Source organism: Osmerus mordax, chromosome 16, assembly GCF_038355195.1.
Source record: "Osmerus mordax isolate fOsmMor3 chromosome 16, fOsmMor3.pri, whole genome shotgun sequence".
Taxonomy (NCBI): Eukaryota; Metazoa; Chordata; class Actinopteri; order Osmeriformes; family Osmeridae; genus Osmerus; species Osmerus mordax.
This window is the reverse complement of record NC_090065.1, coordinates 15,330,137-15,351,815: the sequence shown is the minus strand read 5'-3', so window position 1 is coordinate 15,351,815 and position 21,679 is coordinate 15,330,137. Positions and strand designations below refer to the sequence as shown.

Sequence of the window (21,679 nt, the reverse complement as noted above, 5' to 3'; positions counted from 1 at the left end):
CCCTGTACGTGTGTGTTGTCGGTGTCGCCGCTCCCTGTACGTGTGTTGTCGGTGTCGCAGCTCCCTGTACGTGTGTGTTGTCGGTGTCGCCGCTCCCTGTACGTGTGTTGTCGGTGTCGCAGCTCCCTGTACGTGTGTGTTGTCGGTGTCGCCGCTCCCTGTACGTGTGTGTTGTCGGTGTCGCCGCTCCCTGTACGTGTGTGTTGTCGGTGTCGCCGCTACCTGTACCTGTGTGTTGTCGGTGTCGCCGCTCCCTGTACGTGTGTGTTGTCGGTGTCGCCGCTCCCTGTACGTGTGTGTTGTCGGTGTCGCCGCTCCCTGTACGTGTGTTGTCGGTGTCGCCGCTCCCTGTACGTGTGTGTTGTCGGTGTCGCCGCTCCCTGTACGTGTGTGTTGTCGGTGTCGCCGCTCCCTGTACGTGTGTGGGTGTCATACTGGGAGATGAAGAACCTTCTTCTAAAAAGTGCTTGTTCTTTGCGCCCAGAGGCAAATGGGAATATTTCTCACCACTGATCCACTCATCATTGACCCTCTAGTAGGTTTGATGATCGTCCACAAGGGGGCACTCTGGTACAAGCAGCAGGACTGCTGAATGATGCTTTTTTTTGTGGAGTTACTAAAATTGTCACATCTTCAAACTACATTTGTACTCAGATAATTTTGGTTCAACTTGAAAATGTTCTTCTAATAATGATCACATAGGGCAAACAGAGGGGTTTTTAATCTATTGTTATGCTAATTGTTGTATAGCTGACTAGTAGAACAGTCGGTTCTGCTAATGTTGATAGATTCTATTAATTTGAAGAGAATGGTAAAACTTATCCAGTCTCCATAACTTGTAAAAGCATTAGGGCTTACCAACACTGGGCCCTTCCTGTTACTGCTTAAAACACACACACAGACACACAGATCCACCACTAGCCCTCCACACACTGGACATTCCCTTGAAATACTAGGGGTGATTTAAAATTCTCCTTCTTCGGAGCGTGTCATGCATTTTATATGCATGGTGGGGGAGAGAGAGAAGGGCTTGCAATGGGCTCCAACTCAAATGAACTTCACTCCTCTGTTCCTTTCCTCAGGGAGAACTCTCCCTTTTCCTTCTCCCCCCTCATTCTCTCTTTCCTTTACTCTCCTTCAATCTCAGCATTAGTTTTACTGCATCATGCTTTTTCACAAATTTTGTGAAGCAGCAGAGGACTTTAGCCTTTGAAGACAAGTTTGATCAGAATAAAGAATAAAGAGGCAGAGAGGGGTATAACAATCACGCCCGGGGGCGCTTGATTTTAACATTCGTCCCATTTAGCAGGACAAGTAGTCAGAGGAGTGACTGACAGGGGCAGTGTTTGGGGACAGCTTTGAAGTCTGGTGGGGTGAAGCAGCCTCTCTTCCTCAACACAACTCTTCAGAACACAAGTGTGTAGCTCTGACAGCCATGTCGACCAAGCAACTCAGGGCTACAAGTCTGCTCCTTCGTCGGGTCTCTCTCTTTCTATGGATATAAAAAAAAAAAAATCTCAACTGTGTATTCAGACAAAGACGATCCATGGACACATCAGAATTGGTTGCATGCAACAGCCACAATGGCACAAACTGCATCTCAGACTGTGCAGGAAAGACACCAGGTTTATTTGGAACAGTAGGACCTGCTAGCTTATTGTGGATACATAGCAGTAAACAAAGGAAACACGTCTCACTTTGTAAGTGCTACAGGTTGGAGATAATATACAAAGGTACAGCAACCATGGTGCCTACATTCATAAATGCAGAGTTAACAGGGGAACATAAAAATGGCTCTAAACTGCTTTTCTTCCTCAAAGAACAGATCTAAGCCTCTTTTTTCCTTCTTATCTCGATCCATCAGTGAAGCTTTTGTTTGTACTTCAGGAGCAGAGAGACTATCGCGCTACTGGGAGAATCAACATCGGGCAACTGTGACACGTCACACAGACTCACTCGTGTTGGTTACCTCTCACAAACCTACTGTCCATATCCCACTGTGAACAGAAACACAGCAGAACAACACAGACTGTACACTTCACAACTGCAGACTTGAGAGGATAGCTTTCTGTAAACACAACATTTACAACTGTACATGTTATTGTGAAAGACAAGCTGGATGCATTGTGTGATACTATAGTATCAGAAATGTTATATTACAGTATGCAAAGCTTGGTCTAAGTGTTCAAAATTGCAACGCTTCCATATTTCCATGTTTGCAAAATGTCACTCAGCAATCTTTTAAAGTGAAAATGAATTGGCATATTTTATAAGTGAAGCTACTCATCATTCAATAAGGTTACTGAGTTCACTTTGGTATACAGCATTCTACATCTATAGTATGACAATTTTGTGGCAGTTTTAGCTGTGTTTAATCAGAATTCGACACTGTAGCAGCCATAAGCCAATATTAATACAATACAGATCACTTCTCAACAATATTTTACTTTTGATACATTAGCAGCCAAAAAGTCTACTGTTACAGCAAGTTCTCAATTAAAAGATTATTTGTAAAGAATACATTAAGTGTCTGTCCATCATTCTGAAAAGAAAAAAGGTGACCTATCCTTTCACATGTGTGATCTGGTACCTTTATCTGTGATCTGGTTAATAAATAAAATCTGTTCAGTATTGTAACATCTATCCTACCATAAATATATCGATGTGTACGCGTGTTCATTACGTTTAATATTTTGTTTTATTCAGTGACAGGAATTGTATGTACTGTATACTGTAAATATGGATATCAACCCTTCAGATATGGTGATTGTATAATTTGACTGCAACGCAAGACCAACACCTATGAAACATATAAACCATACACGTAACAAGTGTAGACATGAGCGTCCAGGCAGCAGTTGGATATAGACGTCCATCCAGGTTCTGAGGAGGCTGTGCCAGGGTAAGACCCAACAACATTGAAGAATTTTTGCTACTTGGAATTCCACTTGGGAGTCCCTCAATGGAGACACTGAGAAAGGTGCACTGGGATTTGGAATTTGTGTCTAGCATGGTGCCTCAAAACACTTGTTTTTTGACTGTCCTTTCAGTCGCCTGGGTTCCCTCAGAGGCCAGCAGCAGCTGGAGGACACATGCTCATGGAGGGTTTGGCAGTTTACCATCTCTTTTCCAAGTAGCTAGTGTGTCCAACAGTTCAAAGAAAGTAAGAATAAGACAGTCAACAAGTCAGTGTTGGTTCTAACAGGAGCCATGCTGGTGTTACACAGTATTTCCTCCTCTTCCAGTCAGACACCTGGACAGAGAAACTCTCAACCTGTGGAATGCATGCCTGATATTTGTGTCCTTTTATGTTCAGTGTAGCCCCAGAACTCTTGCATTCTTTCCAACTATGTCTGTTTTGTTTAATGAATGAATCTGTATTCTCTTTTTTTTCCCTCTAAAATCTGCTTACTGTTGGGAAACTATACTCCTTTTCCTGTCAGTAATGTCTAGTCAAGCCAGGAATTCTGGCATCCTGCTACCTTTGCTATTCACTCACTCGACATCTCTTTTCCTTCCTTTCCTCTCCTGTCTTTCTCCAACTGTGGTAAAACAGCAAGGATCCACATTGGTGAAAAGCAACCAGATTCTGCTTCACAGTCCAACAGCAGTCCAAAACTTTACAAAGTGCGCTACGGGCTCTGTTGAGCGCTTTGTACACTGCATGGCTGGAGTTCAGCGATGCTCATACATGCTGAGCCGATAGAGGAGAGCTGCCTCCATTATACATTCTGAGCAGCTGTTGTGGAGCTGTTCTGAAGAGAAGCTGGAGGGGGGTATGCAGAGTCCACAGTTCAAACAGGGCTCCTCACCCCATCATCCAGGGGCAGGGCAGGGCCAGCTTCCTGGTTGGTGCAAGCCAACCAATCGGAGCCGTCCTCGCACTCAGATTTACAAGTCCTTCAGGGGAGGCCTCAGGTGTGAGTCCCACTGATACATATAAGGTTTATACAGGTGCACCGACAGACAAAGCTTCATGCTCAAACTAGTACAAATGCAGGCAGGACAAAAAAAGAGACATGCCAAGCCCCTCCCCCCCAGACTCTTTTTCAAGTCCCCCGCTGCCTTCAACTTTTCCTCTGATTACAGTTTATCTGACGCCTTTCATGACATCTTTTATTCTGTGTGGGCAGTGGAGTCTGTTTCCGTACTGTTGTTTGATTTGTGTCTTTGTTTTGAAGTGGCGAGGTTGAGGAAAGAGGGAATGTTCCAGAGCAGGGGGAGAGAGAGAGAGAGGAATGGAAGCTTTGAAGAGAGGCAAGTTTGGGATCCGCCAGTGTCTCCGAGGGGGCAGGGGTGCCTTTGAAAGGAAAGAGTAGCGAGGGAGGGAGGGGAGGGGGGGGGGTGACAGAAGAAGGGAAGCGGTAGAAATAAAGAAAGGGGGAGCAAGGAGGCTTCTTTCACTTCTGGGTGAGGTATGCTCCGATAGTGAGGCTGGCAGCTCCCAGCGCGGCCAGGCCGAATACAGTCTTCATGGAGGGCCAAGAGCAACTGAACACAGAATCCCTCTGTCTGTCATACAGCTCCACGAAGGCCTCCTGAGGGACAGAGGAAAAGAGAGACGGACTGTTAATACAAATGTGTCTGTGCAAGTGCAAAAATATGTGTGTGTGTTAGCGTGCGTGCATGTGTTCAAAGCTGCTGGGGGGTCTCCTTGGAAGTGCCTGCAGATCTAAATCCCCTTGGACGTCATCCAACAAGAGTGTTATTACATGCATGCAGGAAGCCGGATCCATTTCAGTCCAGCGGCCCTAACAGCCTGCTCCACAAAACTCTGAATTCTCTTTAAAACACAGAAATGCAAACACTCTAAAGCTGTGACTGGCATAGGCGTGCAGAACATCCCTGAAACACAGGCAGCCAGACAAGGAGATACAGAATGAATACTGTACAGTCTATAGTCATTTCAGTTCAATTTCCCTCTGGGAGCAGATCTATTTCAGTCTGTCTTGATTGGAATCAAGGTTAAAAACACCGACAGTAATTATGTTTTGTGTACTATTGGAACACATGAGTACATGTGTTTGACCTTGATCTAATAAAAGGAACAAAATGGGTTATCATCATCTGAAAGTGTCATGTTCAATTTGAGTGCAAGACAATATTTCCAGCTACCACAGCAAACAGCCTCTCACAGGATGTCTAAAATAGGCAATCTATTCCAAACTGCTGGGGAAAGACAAAAGTATTTCCTGCCTCCATCTCCTCCCTTCCTTTCCTGTAGCATTCCTGAGGCTGGGGGACATTGACACAAAGGAAGGATCAGCACTTTCTTCCCAGTTTAGGCCCTCTGGTACCAAAAAATCCCACAGCACTCTCAAGTAAATCACTGATGAGGCTAAACATCGTGTATCCCCTTTGTTCAAATCTGATGATCATCAATTAGCTTGGACTAAGAAGAGTTGAATGGTGAAATGCAGAGCACAAATTAACGTCAGATGTTGAGAGGGAGACATGTAGGTCATACAACCCCTCATGATAAAGGGACTCATCTCTCCCCCTCCAAGATGATAACAACCCCACCCCCTGGGAAAATAATTATCAGGTATTAATTCGTGTTCCAATGCCTTCGTCAGACCTCCTACTGTGAGGAATGTAGGAACACAGGAGGGCTCCTCGAGCAACAAAAAAAAGATAAAGCGAGCCCTCTCTTTTCTGCAGAAAAATAGTTTGTTGAGGCAACCGCACAAATCCACAAGTCCACCACGTAACTGACCGTGGTGTTACAGCACTGTAAAACATTACAGGTAAACTGCTGATGTGGGGAGGGCCTAAATGTGTTTGAGGATAGAAACATCCCTGCTTTTCAGGTCCAATATAATAGTTATTCAATTGGCAAAATAGCAGCCATAAATTTGTGTTTCGTCAACAAACCCAGAGACAACATTACAGGGTCATGCTGTCAGAGGGATCTTGACTGTGATACAGTATGAGCAACTAGAGGCAGCAGACCCTGATAGGAAGCAGAGTCAGGTGGACATCATGAGTTTAGCTTCCACAGCTTTCTCACCCACATGCGATTTAACACCAACACGTCTGTCATGTGATGAGTGAAAAGGCAAGGTCAGCCTCTCTCTCTCTGTCACACACACATGCTTTCCGTGTTTTTTACAGGTTATTGTATTAAGTTGTATTGGGTCAAATAGAAAACAACCGAGACAGACTTTATTGTTAGTCGGAATTTTCAACTCTGTCCTTCAACAGCCCATCTGCTGCCCCCGGTGGCCCAACAACTGGGGACTCAGACCAAGATTACAAGGATACGGTTTCCAACCACTGTCTATGATTTTACCAAGAGAACTGTTTGGCTCAGTGACTTTTATAAAGGTCAACACAGTCACATGAAAACCAATAACCCAGACAAAATCCTGCATATCCCTCTGTAGAGCAGAAGAGTACAGAAGAGTCCTGTGCCTTGGAAAAGGGGTGCCAAGTTATTTCCAGTGTCATGGTTACCAACTGGTAATCACACCAATTGATGTCATGTTGCTCTGACACATGATTTGCTTTCCCACCAGCAGGGACTGTTTCTTTAACTTGCCTGTTCGTTTACTTTTCTCATGACAACCACAATAATGCCCTCATGACATGTCTCTCATGTGAGTTCTTTCTTACACTGTTCTCCTACAAGTCATAAGGAAGTAGAACATTTCAAACCTTTACTGAATGCAAGGCAGGGGGGTATCGCCTTACTATGGTCAATTGTTGAATAAGCTTAATATTACTTGTTGTTTGGTACACTTGGCTAGTGGTGTGTGTTTAAATACCAGCAGTGCTTAACCGTGAGAGAGGGCTGATTAGGCTGTTATATCTCCGTTTAGAGACATTTTTGTGGGTAATTAGAGGCAGCCTGGGAGTTCTCACTGCACAGGGAGAGCGGGAGAGAGAGAACGAGAGGGATGTGGGTTAAAGGTCAGACTGTAATTAAAGTTCCAGTTGAAGCTTCGATGCAGCATCCACCGCGACTCAGTCGAGCTTGTCCCGATGCTTGGCTTTTCACCGTCCGTGGATGTACACACCAGTACACAAACACACCTCTCGGCACTGAGAATCTCTAATGACATTCTTGTCATGGCTTCCCCCAAAGCTAATTAAACTAAAACAAAGCTCCTGGTTAGGACTAAGGGAACACAAAGAGAAAATACAGTCGGCTAGAGTATGAGTTGATGGGGAGGGAAGGAAACTATTTAAAGGGAGGCAAGTATTTAGAAATAACTATTTTGTAATAAAACATCATATTTTGTGTATTGTAACCCCAAATCATTGTTTTCATCCACCTCAGACACGAAAAATGGCCACCTTGAGCACACAGCAACAAGGTCGGCTACGTCGTCCGTGCAGTCCCAGAGGATCGTCTATCGATCTATTGCCGAGAAAAAACGATGACAGAGTAGTTTTCCGTGCCACACATTACCCTATCCCCCAGGAACCTCTGCCATCAGCAATCCAGGTCATGCCAACGACCCAGATGAGACAACTGGGAGAGTCTAGGACTGGAGCTCTTGAACAACAATGTAACACATGACCAACAACTGGCAGATATCCGAATTCTGGCAATGCAAATGAGACCTAAATATAGCCTACTCTACAGGCTGAATAGTCCTGCAATGTATAAGATAGACTTTAATAGTACTGTAAAGAGACAACTTTACCCAAACATGTTTTAAATAAGTGATTGCTAAAGACGTGGTGAATGTTGCAACAATGTTTGCAGTAATATTCCCAATGAAGACTAGATGTGTGCATTAGCTATCATTTATTGCGACACGATGCCTGTGTTTTTGGTGAAAGAGACCAGCAGAAAATCTTATGGCACACTTAAACCCTCCTGTCTCCTAAACAACCCTCTTCTACTCATAAATATTCAGAACCGTGTCAGCACCCGTGTGTTTGCAAAACAGCCCGCTCTCCCACGGGCCTGTTTACTCTCCTGGAACTAGCCATGTGAGCCCAGACAATAAATCACCATGAGTGAAATGACACCTCAGTTTTTATGCTCTTCATGATTCATCTCTTTAGAACCACAAGATAAATCTGTAAACTGTAGTCTCGCTTCTTGAAGACTTGTTGTTTTACAAGTTACTTTTTTAAGGGGGTGGATTTACATGCTCCACAAAAACAGGAGAAATCAGATACCATGTGACTGCATTTTGGATTTGGCACAGAGTCTTTACAATACTTTATGTTTCCAGAATTTCCATGTTGACCTTCACCAAACTATAATATGATACTAGTGGCTCCTGTATTGTTGTGGAGCTCTTAGTATTGAACAGCTTTGATCCTGAGAACAAACAAAGAACGGGATGACCTTGGTGTCCCAGGGGAGGAGTGTGGGCGGATAGCTACACACAGGGTCTGCTCTCCGATTGGTCGATGTCCCATCTCTGCCGGCCCAACCTGATTGGTTCATGGAGATTTCACACCTTTGCACTTGCTTTGGGCATATCATTTACAGCCAGACACCAAGGGACCCTCTGATTATACACAGCCCGGGACATCAAAGGAAGAGCAAAAACCACATACTCACATAGCAAATGAGACAATACCTTTCCTCTTTCTGAGTCTGTATATCAGGTAAAGTCCATTTCATTGTGACATCCTTTTCAAACCCAACACTGTAGTCAGAATTACAATCCGAGCCTCAAACATAAAAAAGAAAGGTATGCAAAAAAAAATAATGATTTGCTTGTACACACTACACAGGGAGTAGGTCGAGGAAGAGGAGGAAATGAACTGTGGAGAGCCACTGCTGTGGCTGCTATAAATAACAACAAGCCAGGCCAGGGCTACGAGATACCAGCTCCACTGGCTCTGAGGTCAGGGCTGCCCAATCTAATAAAGCTGCTCTCATCTCCGGAGCCAGGTTCCACTTAAAGAGCACCAATGACATGATAGCTCGCAGCGATGGAGAGTGGACTGAGGCAGGGGACCCTGAGTCATCGGCCCACACTCAGGGGTGGGGGAGCAGGGAGGTGTGGAGGGGAGAAGGGAGGTGTGGAGGGGAGGAGGGAGGTGTGGAGGGGAGGAGGGATGTGTGGAGGGGAGGGGAGGGAGGGGAGGCAGGGGGTGTGCAGGGGAGAGAGGTGAGGAGGAGAGAGGTGTGTGGGGTAGGGGGTTGTGGGGGAGGTAGGTGTGGGTGAGAAGGGTGTGGGGATGGCGGGTGTGGGGGCCGAGGGTGTCAGCGCCTGTTTCAGCTGTGTGACTGGCTGGAGCCAAGAGGACAGGAAGTCTGCCACCCTGCTCCCCTTCTGGTACTGCAGCAGAGTGGATAGGCTACTGTGATGTGTGACACCATCGATCTCATGGAAACCACCGAAAACCACCACTGGCTCTTTGCCTGGCTAAGGACCCTGGGAAAAACGCATTTGCAATGGTTGTTTTGAGTATTAATTTACTTAGAAGTATGCGGGCAGTCTCGGAAAGAGCCACTTAGTTACCAGGAGTAAAATGCTTGGTATCTGAGTCACACGCGCGTAACCTTGCCCGGACAAGAGCGGAGCCATGCTTGGTTACCACCCTGTGGAAAAGACTAGAGGACAAAGGATCATATAACCTACTCATTCCAAGTTCCGCTCTGAACTCTTAACTAGGAAGGTTATCAGCCTGAAGTCCAATAAGAGAGGGGGGACAAGTCAATGGCACAGCATGGACCAATCAGCGAGCGTGAGAGACACTCTGCTGTGGCCAGTCCTGTGTGCCTGTGTGGCTCAGATAGCGGCTCTGATCCAGACCTCCAGAGCGTGGGAACCGGAGAGATCCCAGGTGGCCTGCAGCCTTCTCTGTCACAAACAGCCCTGTGGGAGGAGGGTTCCTGCGACACTCCCCTGTCTTTTTAAAGACCCCAGTCCATCCCCAAGACCATGGAGCCACACTCCTCCTAGCAGGCCTCAGTCACACAGCAATACCAACATCACGTTTCATCTGACTTCGGTGTTTGTTTTGCTTGGCTTCACAAGCATGTCTGAGCTGTGCTTGATGAATCACAGTTAGAAAAAGGGAGAGTTCTTCAAGAGGTTAACAATAAGTTCTCGCTAGGCACAACCCCTGTGTACGTCAGAGGCTAATTAAACAGCTTCCTGTTCGAGCGGCGTTGCAGATGACATCATTGTCTGGTTTAGAACAGGCTCCTCTGTGGTAAAACCAGCCCAGGCCAAATCATGGAGACCGTGCCGGTAACTAGGACAGAATTACCGGCAAACCAAACTTGTTGTTGGGCTGATACCATGGAAACAGGGAGGAGGAACAGCTGGAAAGAACTACAGTTGCCTAGAATCAGCTAATACATTTAGACCATGTACAATACAGAACACAAGCAGTCATTATTCAACTTCTGTAAGAGCATTCAATACAAATCAGACGACTTGGTAGTCACACTCGCATATAGTTTTGATCTGTCCACCAAAAAACTGCAGTTAACTTGCCTTTAACCCAGGCACTTTATATAATCAAGCTTCTAAAGAGAAACCACTTACGCCTACAGTTTATGAGTTTCAGTCCTGGTAAGCAGCTTGAGATTAATTCATGTGAGTGGAGGAGAAAGTATTAGAAGATCAAAGCAAGACGGGCCCTGGATGATAGGGTCTCTGCTTTCATACAGCAGACGTCTTGTAGAGAGTCAGGCCTCTAATGAACCCTCGTCAGTTTTGGCAACAAGATAGCGGACAGGTTATACGTGATTGGTTTACATGAGGATGGGTTTCAGGTCAGGCTGAGGATCCTGTCAGCCATGTAAATCAGACAGAGAGAGAGAAAGAGACTGCTGTGCACGTCAGTAACATGGGATCTCAGATGTCCGCTATGTCAGGAAAGACAATTTATCTGTTCAAGGAATCAAGGACTAGTTCATATCTGAAGTGCTAGGGAGAGGAGCAGAGGTTCTCTAGGAAACGGTCGAGGTAGCTCACGTCAGTAAAATGTTATTTCTTAAATCAGTCAAACGTACAGAAGAAAACAAACTGCAGACTGGAATTCTGGAATGCATGACCTCTTCTCCCTCTCCTTTTTTGAGTATGAGGTCATGGTGGAACCTGGGGATTGGGAAGGAATCTTACACAATACACTACTTCACTCTGAGCTGGGACCTCACAGTGACCTCACAGTGCCCGTGCTGCCCAGTAGGCTTATTCTTCAATTCAGTTGAACAAACACACCAACAATGTAAGTCATGCTTCACCGTCCATCCAAGTGACCAGTGACAGCAATGTGACAGGACATCTGTGCAAATGCTGTGAGAGACACCCAAGTCAAAGTGAAAAAGAAACAAGGGGAAAGTTTGCCAGCCTCTGTCAGGCGACCAGCTGATCTCTATCCTAGGCTGGGGGAGAGAGGGAGGAATGAGAGGAATGCGTTAAAGTGTGCAGACAAACAGTTCCTCTGTGAGTCTGAGGGGTCTGATATGAGAGGCATTCAACCCCAGACATCTACTTAGCCCCCACCCTCCCTCCCTCTCCCTCAGAGACCCATGAGAAACGCAGTTGGCTAATCGCAAACATTACACAACAGTGAATAATAGCCCTTTGTTTCCGATGGGCTAAAAGCACTCAATTGTCTAGTGACGGAAATAAATGGACTACGAGGCTAGGTATTCTTACATCTTCTTACATTTGATTTTCAGTGACTTTAGTCTCAACTTGTGTAGGACTTCAAATATAGTAATCTAATCAGCAGTGCTGTTTCTCATTGCGTCCTTGGCTGTCCTACATAGAGGCCTAGCGGAAACAAGCGCAGTCTATCTGGTGAAAGACAATTAAATAGCTTGTGAACAACTGTGGAGAGCTGGCTCGGTGGATGTCCCTTTGACAATAGCGGAACATATCAAGTCTTTTTTTCCCCAAACTCCCTAGGAAAGAAAGATCGGTGGAAATATGGATGGCGTGCCCTAAACGGCCATTGTTTGCTTATTTAGAGCTTCAATGAACAAGCAACCTTGATTATAAATTCTGCTGAAAAAGTAACTGAGGACTGCAGTGTGATTGGTGTTGGGACTTAATTGCATCTGGAGTATGGGAGAGTACTCTCACAGCAGGATACAAAACACCAGAGAAGCACATCAGATGACCCATGCGCCTGATGACTACTGATGTTAACCAACAAGTCATGCGCAATCTTATGTCAATCGGTTACTCATCCTGCTTTCATACACAGAAACATGCCTTGTCTCTCTTTACCTGAATTCTGATGTTTATGCTCTCCTATTCTGTCCCTTCTTCAGTCATGCACACTTTTACCCCATATACCATTTCCCTATGGCTCTGCCAACCCACAGTACCTTGACTCTTTGCCATCTTTCTTTGGCCATGCCAATAGTGACTGGTCCTGGCAGCAGGCAGACCCAGGTCATGTTGCAGCTTGTGGGTCTGAGCCATGGGGACAGAGGAGGGCAGGCCGTCCCTGGACCTCAGCCTGTGATGTGGTGGGGCTCCTGTGGTCTCGGGTCTGGCTCTCATTACCCAGGCTGTTTGTAGTCTAATGAAGGCTCCTTCCCCTCCCTGTACTCCCGGCCTGCTGCCTCCATCCCCGCTGATCAAAGTCTCCTAATCTCTGCTGCTGTGGCCAAACGCTTTCATCCAGTAGCACTTTTTAACCCCTGTTGTAATTGTGGGACGTGTGTAATGTTCCAGCTATGATAACCTAGACGGGACATGAAGGAGAAGCAAATAGAAAAGGTCAGTCACATGTGGAGGGATGTGTAACTGTTGGACAGGTCAAAGAGGGGGGTGACGAAGAAAGTGTTTTGTCCATCTCTTCATAAACGGAGTGATTAAGTTCAGTTGAGTTCTGGATTTTAATAAGTATTTATCAATCTGCAGATTGGGAGAGAAACCCAGACCTCTGACAATAAATGACAACACAACACCATTTAGCATCTGCTAAATGCATAAATGTAAATGTAAGGTAACACCAGGCTTAGGTCTCAATCATGTCTCTCTCCACTCTGAAGGCCGGAGGACCATCTTTTATAGGGCACAAGAATGTAAACATAGATAGTGACAGTCAGGCAGTAATGACGTTACAACAGTCTGACACATAGACACAATCTACTCTTATGTTAACATGAGAACTAGTATCCAATGACTAATTCTATTGATTAGTGAATAATGTAAGCACACAGGAAATCCCAATTTCTTCCACAGGGGAAAGATGGTGGGAATAAGCCATACGACTAAGCAGCTGAGTGTTGTGTTCAGTGTACATTGGCAGCCTTCGTTTGGGACCAAAAGCCCCGCTCTCCAGTCAATAAACAGCCTGTTTAAAGGGGAGGGGAGGGTGGAATTGGACTCTTTCTTTCTCTGTTTTCATAATGGTGGGTGTTTTCTCCCTTTTTGTTTTTCAAGTAAAATTGGAATCAAGGAATGGAAGGTTTTTAATGGTCACATTACTCTCTTAATGAACTTCTGGTGGTTGGATTCATGGATATACACCATGTCTAGACGTGTCTGAGGAGCCCCATGTTTGACGCTTCTCTGGCCTAATAAAGCAAAACGGGAGCCTTATAAAGTATCTAACCATCATAGGAACTTCCTGTTCCCTAGCTTATGGGGCTTCCTTCAGCTTCCACACAGAGGGGTTAGGCTTACGTTCAGAGCTGAAACCATAGAGGAGCACACCAGCAAAGTGAAAAACACCCACACCAAAATGTAAGGGAATCCCCCATAGTTATGGACCCCATGAATTGGATCCTTTAAATGGATTCAAAATAGACACAACCCCCAAGTGTAATATGGTGTTATACAGTGTTGCCCAGTGACACCTTGAGCAGGTGTATTTCTAACTGATGCGTACCAACACAGTGTTCTCTGTCCTTCAGTGACAGACTGCTCTTGTAGGTGTGGGGGCGGACGTGCACGATGCTCGGCGAGGAGTTTCACACGAGCGTCGTTTACTTGATCCCTGCTCCCCGACGTCCACACGTGGGAACGTTCCCCCAGCAGGCTTTCATCTCTGCAGCCTCACACGGGCATCACCCCCTGATCCCAGCACTTCAAAACCAATCAGATGCCATCAAAGGTGACTGCCGAGGGGGGGGGGGGGCGGAAGAGGGTGGGGGGCAAGCCCGCCAGGAATCAGAGCTTCCACTCGCGCCAGCCAAACCTGCCAGATTAAAAGTGCTGAAATGCTCATCTGCCTAAGGTCTCTGACAAAGATATATTCTATGGCTTTATGCTTGTTCCGAAAGATAAACATATCCCGCCGACGTGCTCCAACACTGCTTAAGCAGTTACGAGTGTTATCAATTGCGTTGTCACGCAGTCAATCATTCAAACATCCCAGCATAGAAGTCCTCTAGGTACAGAGCACCTCTGTTGGCCTAGAGTATTGTCTCACAAATCTATTGTTAATGAAGTTTCGTTTTGCATTCTTCTGCAAGCCATCACAAGGGGAGAAAGTGTTGTAAATCGATTTTCCATGTGCCATTATTGCATTATCGCTGTTTTTAGAGCTGGAGCTTATGGTGTGAGGAAAGTACCAATAATAATGCCATGTTGTTTGTTAATGGCCAATGTTGTGCCCGGTGATTTTTGGAAATTCCCAGCGGTGGATACTATGGTAAAGCTAGCAGGAAGCTATCCACCCCGGGGCTATCTGCCTCCTGCCACGGTTTACATGTCACCCTGTGACAACACAGCACTATTGATTCACACCACCATATCCGCTTCTCAGTATATGTGTGTGTGTGTGTGTGTATGTGTGCATGACCACTGTGACAACAGAAGATAATTGATTTGCACAAGCACATCCGCTATTTTGTTTGCCTGTCTTTGTGTGTCTGTGTGTGTGCCTGTGTGTGTGTGTGTGTTGTACAGCTTCGTGGTTTGGTAAGAGAACCTCTCTGGGTTACACTTTCTGTGACAGAACAATAAGAGCACCACCCAAACGCAAATAAACAGTTGTACTGTAGTATATTCAACAGCACTGGCCATTGTTGCCCTACAAATGAAATAGTTTCTAGGGAGTCTCTTGGGAGTCCCAAAATATCTAGAATAGCCAGCAACAGGGTGGAGCTGTTTAACCCCCCCCCCCCCCCCCCACCACACACACACACACACACTCACACATTTAGTCATTTAGCAGACACACACTTATTCCCAGTGAAGCTGGCTGGGCTGTGCCCGGTGGCAAAGTCACCCAACCATCTCAGTATCTGCAGTCTCTGAACACATGAAGACCATCACAGATCTTTTTCCAGACAGGTATGGTATATTTTGCATAACAAGTGCTCTGTGCTGAGGGTAGCGTTTGGGGGCAGGGGGTACAAAGATGCACAAAGCAGGGATTTGTTTGGGATGTGACAATTAAAGGCTAAACAGGAGAAGTGAAGCCAACACATCTATATTTAGAGGACCCCTCACATGGCTCGGCATTTTTCAAGGATGTGTCTCGTCTCCTGACACTGTGCTCCAAGTCTCAGGGTAATAACTGTGTGTATGAGTGTGTCAATGTGGGTGTGTGTGTGTTTATGTGTTTGCAGGATATGGTATCTGTCAATCGATGCATGGGCAGCCCTTGGGGCTGTATTTGAAGGGTGTCCATTTAGTGTCTGAGCTTATCCAGCTCATCCATTATTCATCCATGTGTGTTCCGAGATGGCTGTGCTCAGAGGTAGCACATGTCTCTCACCATGGAGTCAACAGAGAGGGAAGGCCAGGTCACATACGGTACTCTTTTGCACAAACACAAAGCTCTGCGGTGCACATTCACAAACATAAATAGTGGATGGACGAATGCATACCATACAATTAAAGACCCTCCTACCATAAACACACACACAGCAAAACACAGATACAACCCACACAGAAACAGACACAAAGTCTATTGGCCGTCCTAGTCTCTGTGTGAGATCAGCGTCCCCAGCCAGCTAATATGATTGTCCAACAAAAAGAACAAACTGTTCACAGTCCACACCCTGTGCTGGCCACTCAGGAAAGCAACACCCAGGTCGTCCCCATTATTTATTTACAGTGTTCCTGTTCTGACATTCCTGAGGCTCTCCTCAGGGAGAGCCAGAGGGGTGGGGGAGTCTGGGGTGGAAGAGAGGAGAATATGATATAATAATGCAATAATAATGATATCTATAATCAATACATGATTTTACTCATGTAGATACACTACAGACACATATGAAGATTTTTCAGTGCATGCTTTTACTTAGATCCATAACACTAGAACTTCTTCTTTCACCTCACGGCTTTCGTGTTTGACAGAAAGCTGGTTCCTTGGTCAGGCCAACACGATCAGCATGATCACTCTTAGTTACTTTCGTCTTAAGAGAGAGCTGTCTCTCTTCACAAACTCTCGACTAGTTGAAATTTGGTCCGATAGTAAAAGTGAACATTCACACCAGTCCGAGCCCAGAGCCCAGAGCCCAGAGCCCAGAGCCCAGAGCCCAGAGCTGACTATCAGAAGGAAATGTTACTGAGATTACAGTAGCTGGGCTCGGTAGGCTGCTGAGCGTAAACACAGGGGCAGATGGTGAGCGACCGAGGCCCACTCAGCCAGAGGGGGGAAACTTGGCCCCTTTAAACACAGCTAAGCTTCTACATTCTTTTTAAAGTTTCTATTACAGCTACGGTTTCTAGTGTCCACATCCAGAAACTGCACTGGGGTTGAAAACGAAAATAGGGTTGTTTTTAAGTTTATTTACGGTTTATAAACCATCTGGTGGTTGATAGCTGTATCTGCGTCCGACACCCGATTCCCATCATTTCCTGCTATACCCGTTTGTCCTGGCATTGTATCACCTCAGCCCAGATCAATCTGAGTAATCCACAGGGCCTGAGCTGCAAGACGGGTTGGCTGGACTGAATAAACAATCATCACTCTCCAGGGGGAGTGTCTGTATGTCTGCAGTCAGCCGGGCGGCCAGCTTCTTCCTTTCATCCTTCCACAGACACCTCAGCCTGATGGAGATTAATGACTTCCCAACTGTCCCAGTTCCTTTTAGGGCTCGGCAGAATAAGAAGAGAGGTGCAGACAGAGGCTCATACTGCCCTAGCAACATGGCTCAGCCCCACCCACTACTTCTCCTCACCCACCCAAACCCTCCCTTCACAGGTTTTTTTTGGGAACCCCCTACTTTCTGGGTTGACCCAATCACATCTGTTCTCCATTGTCTCCAACTCAAACACCTGTCTTTTAGACAGGACCACCTGGCTTGCTGCACACTGCCCATACAAAGCCTTTTGAAGTCTTCTCATTGGTCAGAGGGAGGATGGTGTCCTCCAATCGTCTGTCCCTACATCCCAAGTTATATTCCAGGTGCGCTCACCCCCTCCCCCACCACCGCCCCTCCCCCCTGACCCTCATACCCACCCAAACAAAGAACTGTATAAGAGAGGAACTGCCACATCTTCAATTCAGAAAACAGAGATTTTTTGGGGAAAACACATCTTTGCAACAACCCCCCTTGCTCAGATCTCCTAGACCCAATGTGTCATTTCAGTTTAGCAGACGCCTGCCGCTCCGTCCAATCACAGAGTATTTACTGAAACCGCCCCACAAATAAACACAGGTGTGCCACATGTGGGTGGTGACGAAGACATAACAGGTCTGAGTGTCCCACACTGTCTGGCTCTGAGACTGTTTATCCAATCAAACTCACTGACCTAAACTAGCGTAATTTCTATGGCCACAAAAGACAGGAAAAGGCTGAATTTACCCAGGTGGAGAGAAAAAGATTGGAAAGCTACACAATAGACAACACAAGTTTAGAGGTGACTGGAGGAGGGACTGTATGGGGGAGCAATCCCAAGTTTACAAGACAGAGCCTGTTCAGTCCCAGACAGGATTATGGACAACTGCAACTTTGTTATTTCTGAAAGTTTTTGTTATTTTGTTCCCAAAGTGTATTTGGCTAGTCACAGGTGAGTCAATATTGTGGAGAGGCGTACCTATTTAGCCAAAACTGTCCTCAGGTACAGTAACAGGAAGCAGAGGGAAGCTGTTCTCCACACCACTCTCACGTGATATGTAATGCCACTATTAGGTTAATTAGTTTGGCAGCACTTTCTATTTTTTGAAAGACAGCAAATAAACAAGCAGATAGAATTACCTCAGACACGCAATGGCACTAGGTTTATCAGTTTCTAGACACCTAATACCTCTGCTAGTACACATTTGTCCATATTTATTTGCCTCACACACATCACATGGGCACCATTAGGGCACATTGGAAGATAGATGGATCTCTATCGCCCACTTTTAATGTTTGGATTTGACATGTCTGCACCACTGTAGGCTATATCCAAGTTGACTCCACAGATCAGCACATATATTTTTGATCTGAAGTATAGGCCTACTTGAGGTAATCCCCCCAGCCCCCAAAGCATTCAAAAGAACATACAAATCCAGAAGTGCCTGTAAACCATGGAAGATGTAGCAGGTAGAACCCGAGCACTTTCCCCATTTTTGCATGTGCTCCAGATATTTCCATAGCAATTTTGCTAATTTAACTAATTCAGCTTCCTTCCATATAGCCTCTGAACTGCACAATGACAACATTTTTGAGGATTGTGCCTTTTGCAAGCATATAATCCCAGCAAAAACATGACCTAAATTACAAAAACATGTTTTCTCAAATAATCCCAAATTATCCAACTGGGATTTATCACTTCTGTACTCTCCCTCTCTGCATATGGCACAGACAAGCAGTGTTCCCCACTGTGGAAAACATAGACTATATGATGACCTAGATTGAAGTGCAGACATAAGCTCCAGAGACCTTTCCCCAGCATGGCAGGCAGAGCCAGAGCCAAGGCACAGGTTTTTCATAAAGAGACAAAAGAGTCTCCATCCTGGGTGCATTGAGGAGTGCATGTTAAACACACAGCCAAGCAGACTGGCACTCTGGTTTTCCTAGAGGGCCTTCTCTCTCTCTTTTCTGTTCCCTTGCCTTTGATATTACAACCTGCCACCTTCGGGGGCCGGGGCAGACTCAAGGGGAATGCTAAACGCTCCTTCCTTTGGAGATGAAATGATCTGTATAAATCATTGATTAGCCTCCCAGCTTCAGGGTAGATAACAGAACAGTGCAAACGCATGTTACGCTCTCATTTGGAACACTTCTGCCAATTAAGAGTGAAATTTGGGCTAGTTTGGGATTATTGACTGCAGAACTGATGAGGAGAGGTGAAGAGTGAGGCAGCCGTATTTTACTCGTCAGAGAAAAGCGGAACAAAGGCACAATTATGTTATTTGTGTTCAGTGATGCATGCTCGGATGTGTCCATTTAATAAATGTGTTAGTGTGTGTGGATGTGCAAGTGAAGTATGTGTGTGGAACAAGGGGGGGGGGGAGAGAGAGAGAGAGAGCGTGTCCATCTTTATTCATGTGGTCATCATTGCTGCCCAGTCCTGCATTCCTTGGGGGCCTAAACACATTAACTCAATGGTACCCTCTTTTGGCATGCGTCTGGCATGCTCTGCCCACTGGCAAGTGGAACGAGGACCTTAACCAATTACCAATTGGAGTTCGAGTGTATAAAAATTGAACCACTACACACACACATTGAAGACGTGAATTGTAATGTTGAGAAGGATAGTCGATCTCAAAAACATTCTGCGGTTTGTCTGAATCGTCAAATAGGAATGCACATCTGGTCCAAAACATCTCAACTGTCACTGCTCGAAGCCGAGCAGGCGGGCTAACAGTGAGAGCGTAGGGAGGTGTGACAGGGAATATAGTGTCTTATTGGTCTAGGCAGCATGACAAACAATTGAACCATCAAATCAGGACACTGTATGGCTCATGTCGTAGTTCGGAAACTTGCCCACAGTCCCTGCGTAATGAGCGTCTATAGGTCAATAGAGATTTAATGGTGAACAGCGACTAATGCCTACCCATCCCCCGTTCTCCTGGATCCAGTTGTGAAGTGGTCCATTTAGGTATTCTGTCATCCACTCCGCGATGTGATCCACCTGCGATGTCATCTCCTTGCTCACGCACTCCACGCATATTGTCCCCCCAAACTCAAAGAACGCAATAATCCTTCCCCAATTCACCCCATCCCTAAACAGTTCATCTATCACCTCAGTGAATCTCCGCTCCGCTATAGAAGACGTGAGATACAGTTGATGTGACATTTCTGCAAAATCGGGCTGATAAAGCCTTTCGAGTTCGTCTCCAGCTTCACGTAAAACTCTGTGGATGGCAGCATGCGGATCAGATTGTGCGACCTTCTTAGAATTATGAGGGACGCTGTCCGGTTCGACGTCCGCTCCGTGACACCGCCGTGCCAGAACCGGCTGGGAAGGAGAAATCATTGAACCATTATTGGCAGTATCTTCTTCTTCTTCGTCGTCGAATACCCACTCATATCCCCGTTTGAAGAGTTTGTGACAAATATACTTTTCTACAATATTGCGGTTACTCCAGTTTGCCATAGCAGCGTATAATTGGCACTAGTGATAATGTGACCAAAATATTACAGATCATAACCCATGGCTAATATAGCCGTTCAATTCACAGTTTCAAAATACAATTCAAAATGAAGGGTACCGAGTTCCTTCATAAAATATTGCTTTGTTAAGTTTGCATGATATCGAGAAATATGCGCGAAAACGGTTATTGTTCACAGATTGGAAAAATGTCCATTTGAACAACTAGCCTAAATCCCCCGAAAGTCTTGTTTACGCACTGTGCAAATCCGAGAAATCTTTATCTCATAGGAGAATCTTCGATGCCTTGGTCTAAAAGTCGCGATCGTTTCTCTTCGTTTCCTAGCCAATAAAATCCAAACTGAAATACGGAAGAGATTGCAAAAATGTCCATACAAAAAACAATTATACTACATTACAGCCAATGCAGTAATAGAGGATGAGAAAAGGTCAGTGTGGCGTGTGCCCACAATCTGACACAGCCAACTATTCAAGCAGCTTTTAGTCAGAACAAGATTGCTTTCGAGAGGAAAGATATTCCTGCCTGTCCTCACTCCCGAATCCCAGTTTAGTGGGTTGCGCACTCCTTCTTCGTGATGTAGCTCTTACGTCATCCCCCCATATAAAGTTGTAGTCGTTCTTGCGCTTGGAAACTCCAACGCGTAAAAAAAAAATTGAAAGCATTTTCTAAACTTGGAAAAACCGTCACCCGTGAAAAACTATTTACCGACTTTATTGCCAGACGGGCTCAAACTGTTAGGGACTTTAATAAGACAGACATCCACTAAGTGTCAGTTTTTTGATAACCCATTCCTTTACATATTCAGATTATGTGATTTGGTTTACGTAAACTATATATGCTGATGATCTCATGTTGCCGCCTGACTAATAGCCTAATTGTGTTAATTTCTGACTCCGCGGGACCACCCCAACCTGCTGAGGAAGGGGTGCTTTGATACGGCAAACCCTCTTATCGATGCCCATCCCAGAACAGCCTATTATTGATGAATTTGGATCTTATACCCTTATTGTTCTCGCGTTCTGCCCCAGTCCTCTAGTTACCGTAGTCTCCATCGATGCTTCATTTCTTAGTCTCTGACAGGGCAAACAAGGCTTCTAAATTCCTATTTTCCTTGAGCTCTTGCCCAGGCTGATCCCCTCGTGGAAGATGAAAGTCGACTCATTCAAACAGAATACGTAAGACCCCCACAGCCCTCCTAGGCCCTGAACCTACCAATTCTGCACATCAACACTAGCTCTACTCTTTCACATTGAATCCCTGCACTCGCCGAGAAGAGAATGGGAGC

General features: G+C 45.7%; 1 protein-coding gene across 1 annotated transcript; it reads right to left on the bottom strand.

Annotated features, from left to right (window-relative positions):
• Window positions 1-1,252: 1,252 nt before the first annotated feature.
• Window positions 1,253-20,911, bottom strand: bcl2b (BCL2 apoptosis regulator b). The gene is made up of 2 exons (XM_067252700.1): window positions 19,836-20,911; window positions 1,253-4,538 (listed from the first exon to the last, which is right to left on the bottom strand). Exons 1-2 carry the CDS (start codon window positions 20,376-20,378, stop codon window positions 4,401-4,403), a joined length of 681 nt encoding a protein of 226 aa, XP_067108801.1. The 5' UTR covers window positions 20,379-20,911; the 3' UTR covers window positions 1,253-4,400.
• Window positions 20,912-21,679: the final 768 nt, after the last annotated feature.

Coding starts and splice junctions, on each gene's coding strand:
- bcl2b (XM_067252700.1), bottom strand. CDS start 20,378: ATGGCAAACTGGAGTAACCGCAATATTGTAGAAAAGTATATTTGTCAC. Junction 4,539..19,835: donor TCCAGGAGAACGGGGGATGG/GTAGGCATTAGT, acceptor TCTGTCCCTCAG/GAGGCCTTCGTGGAGCTGTA.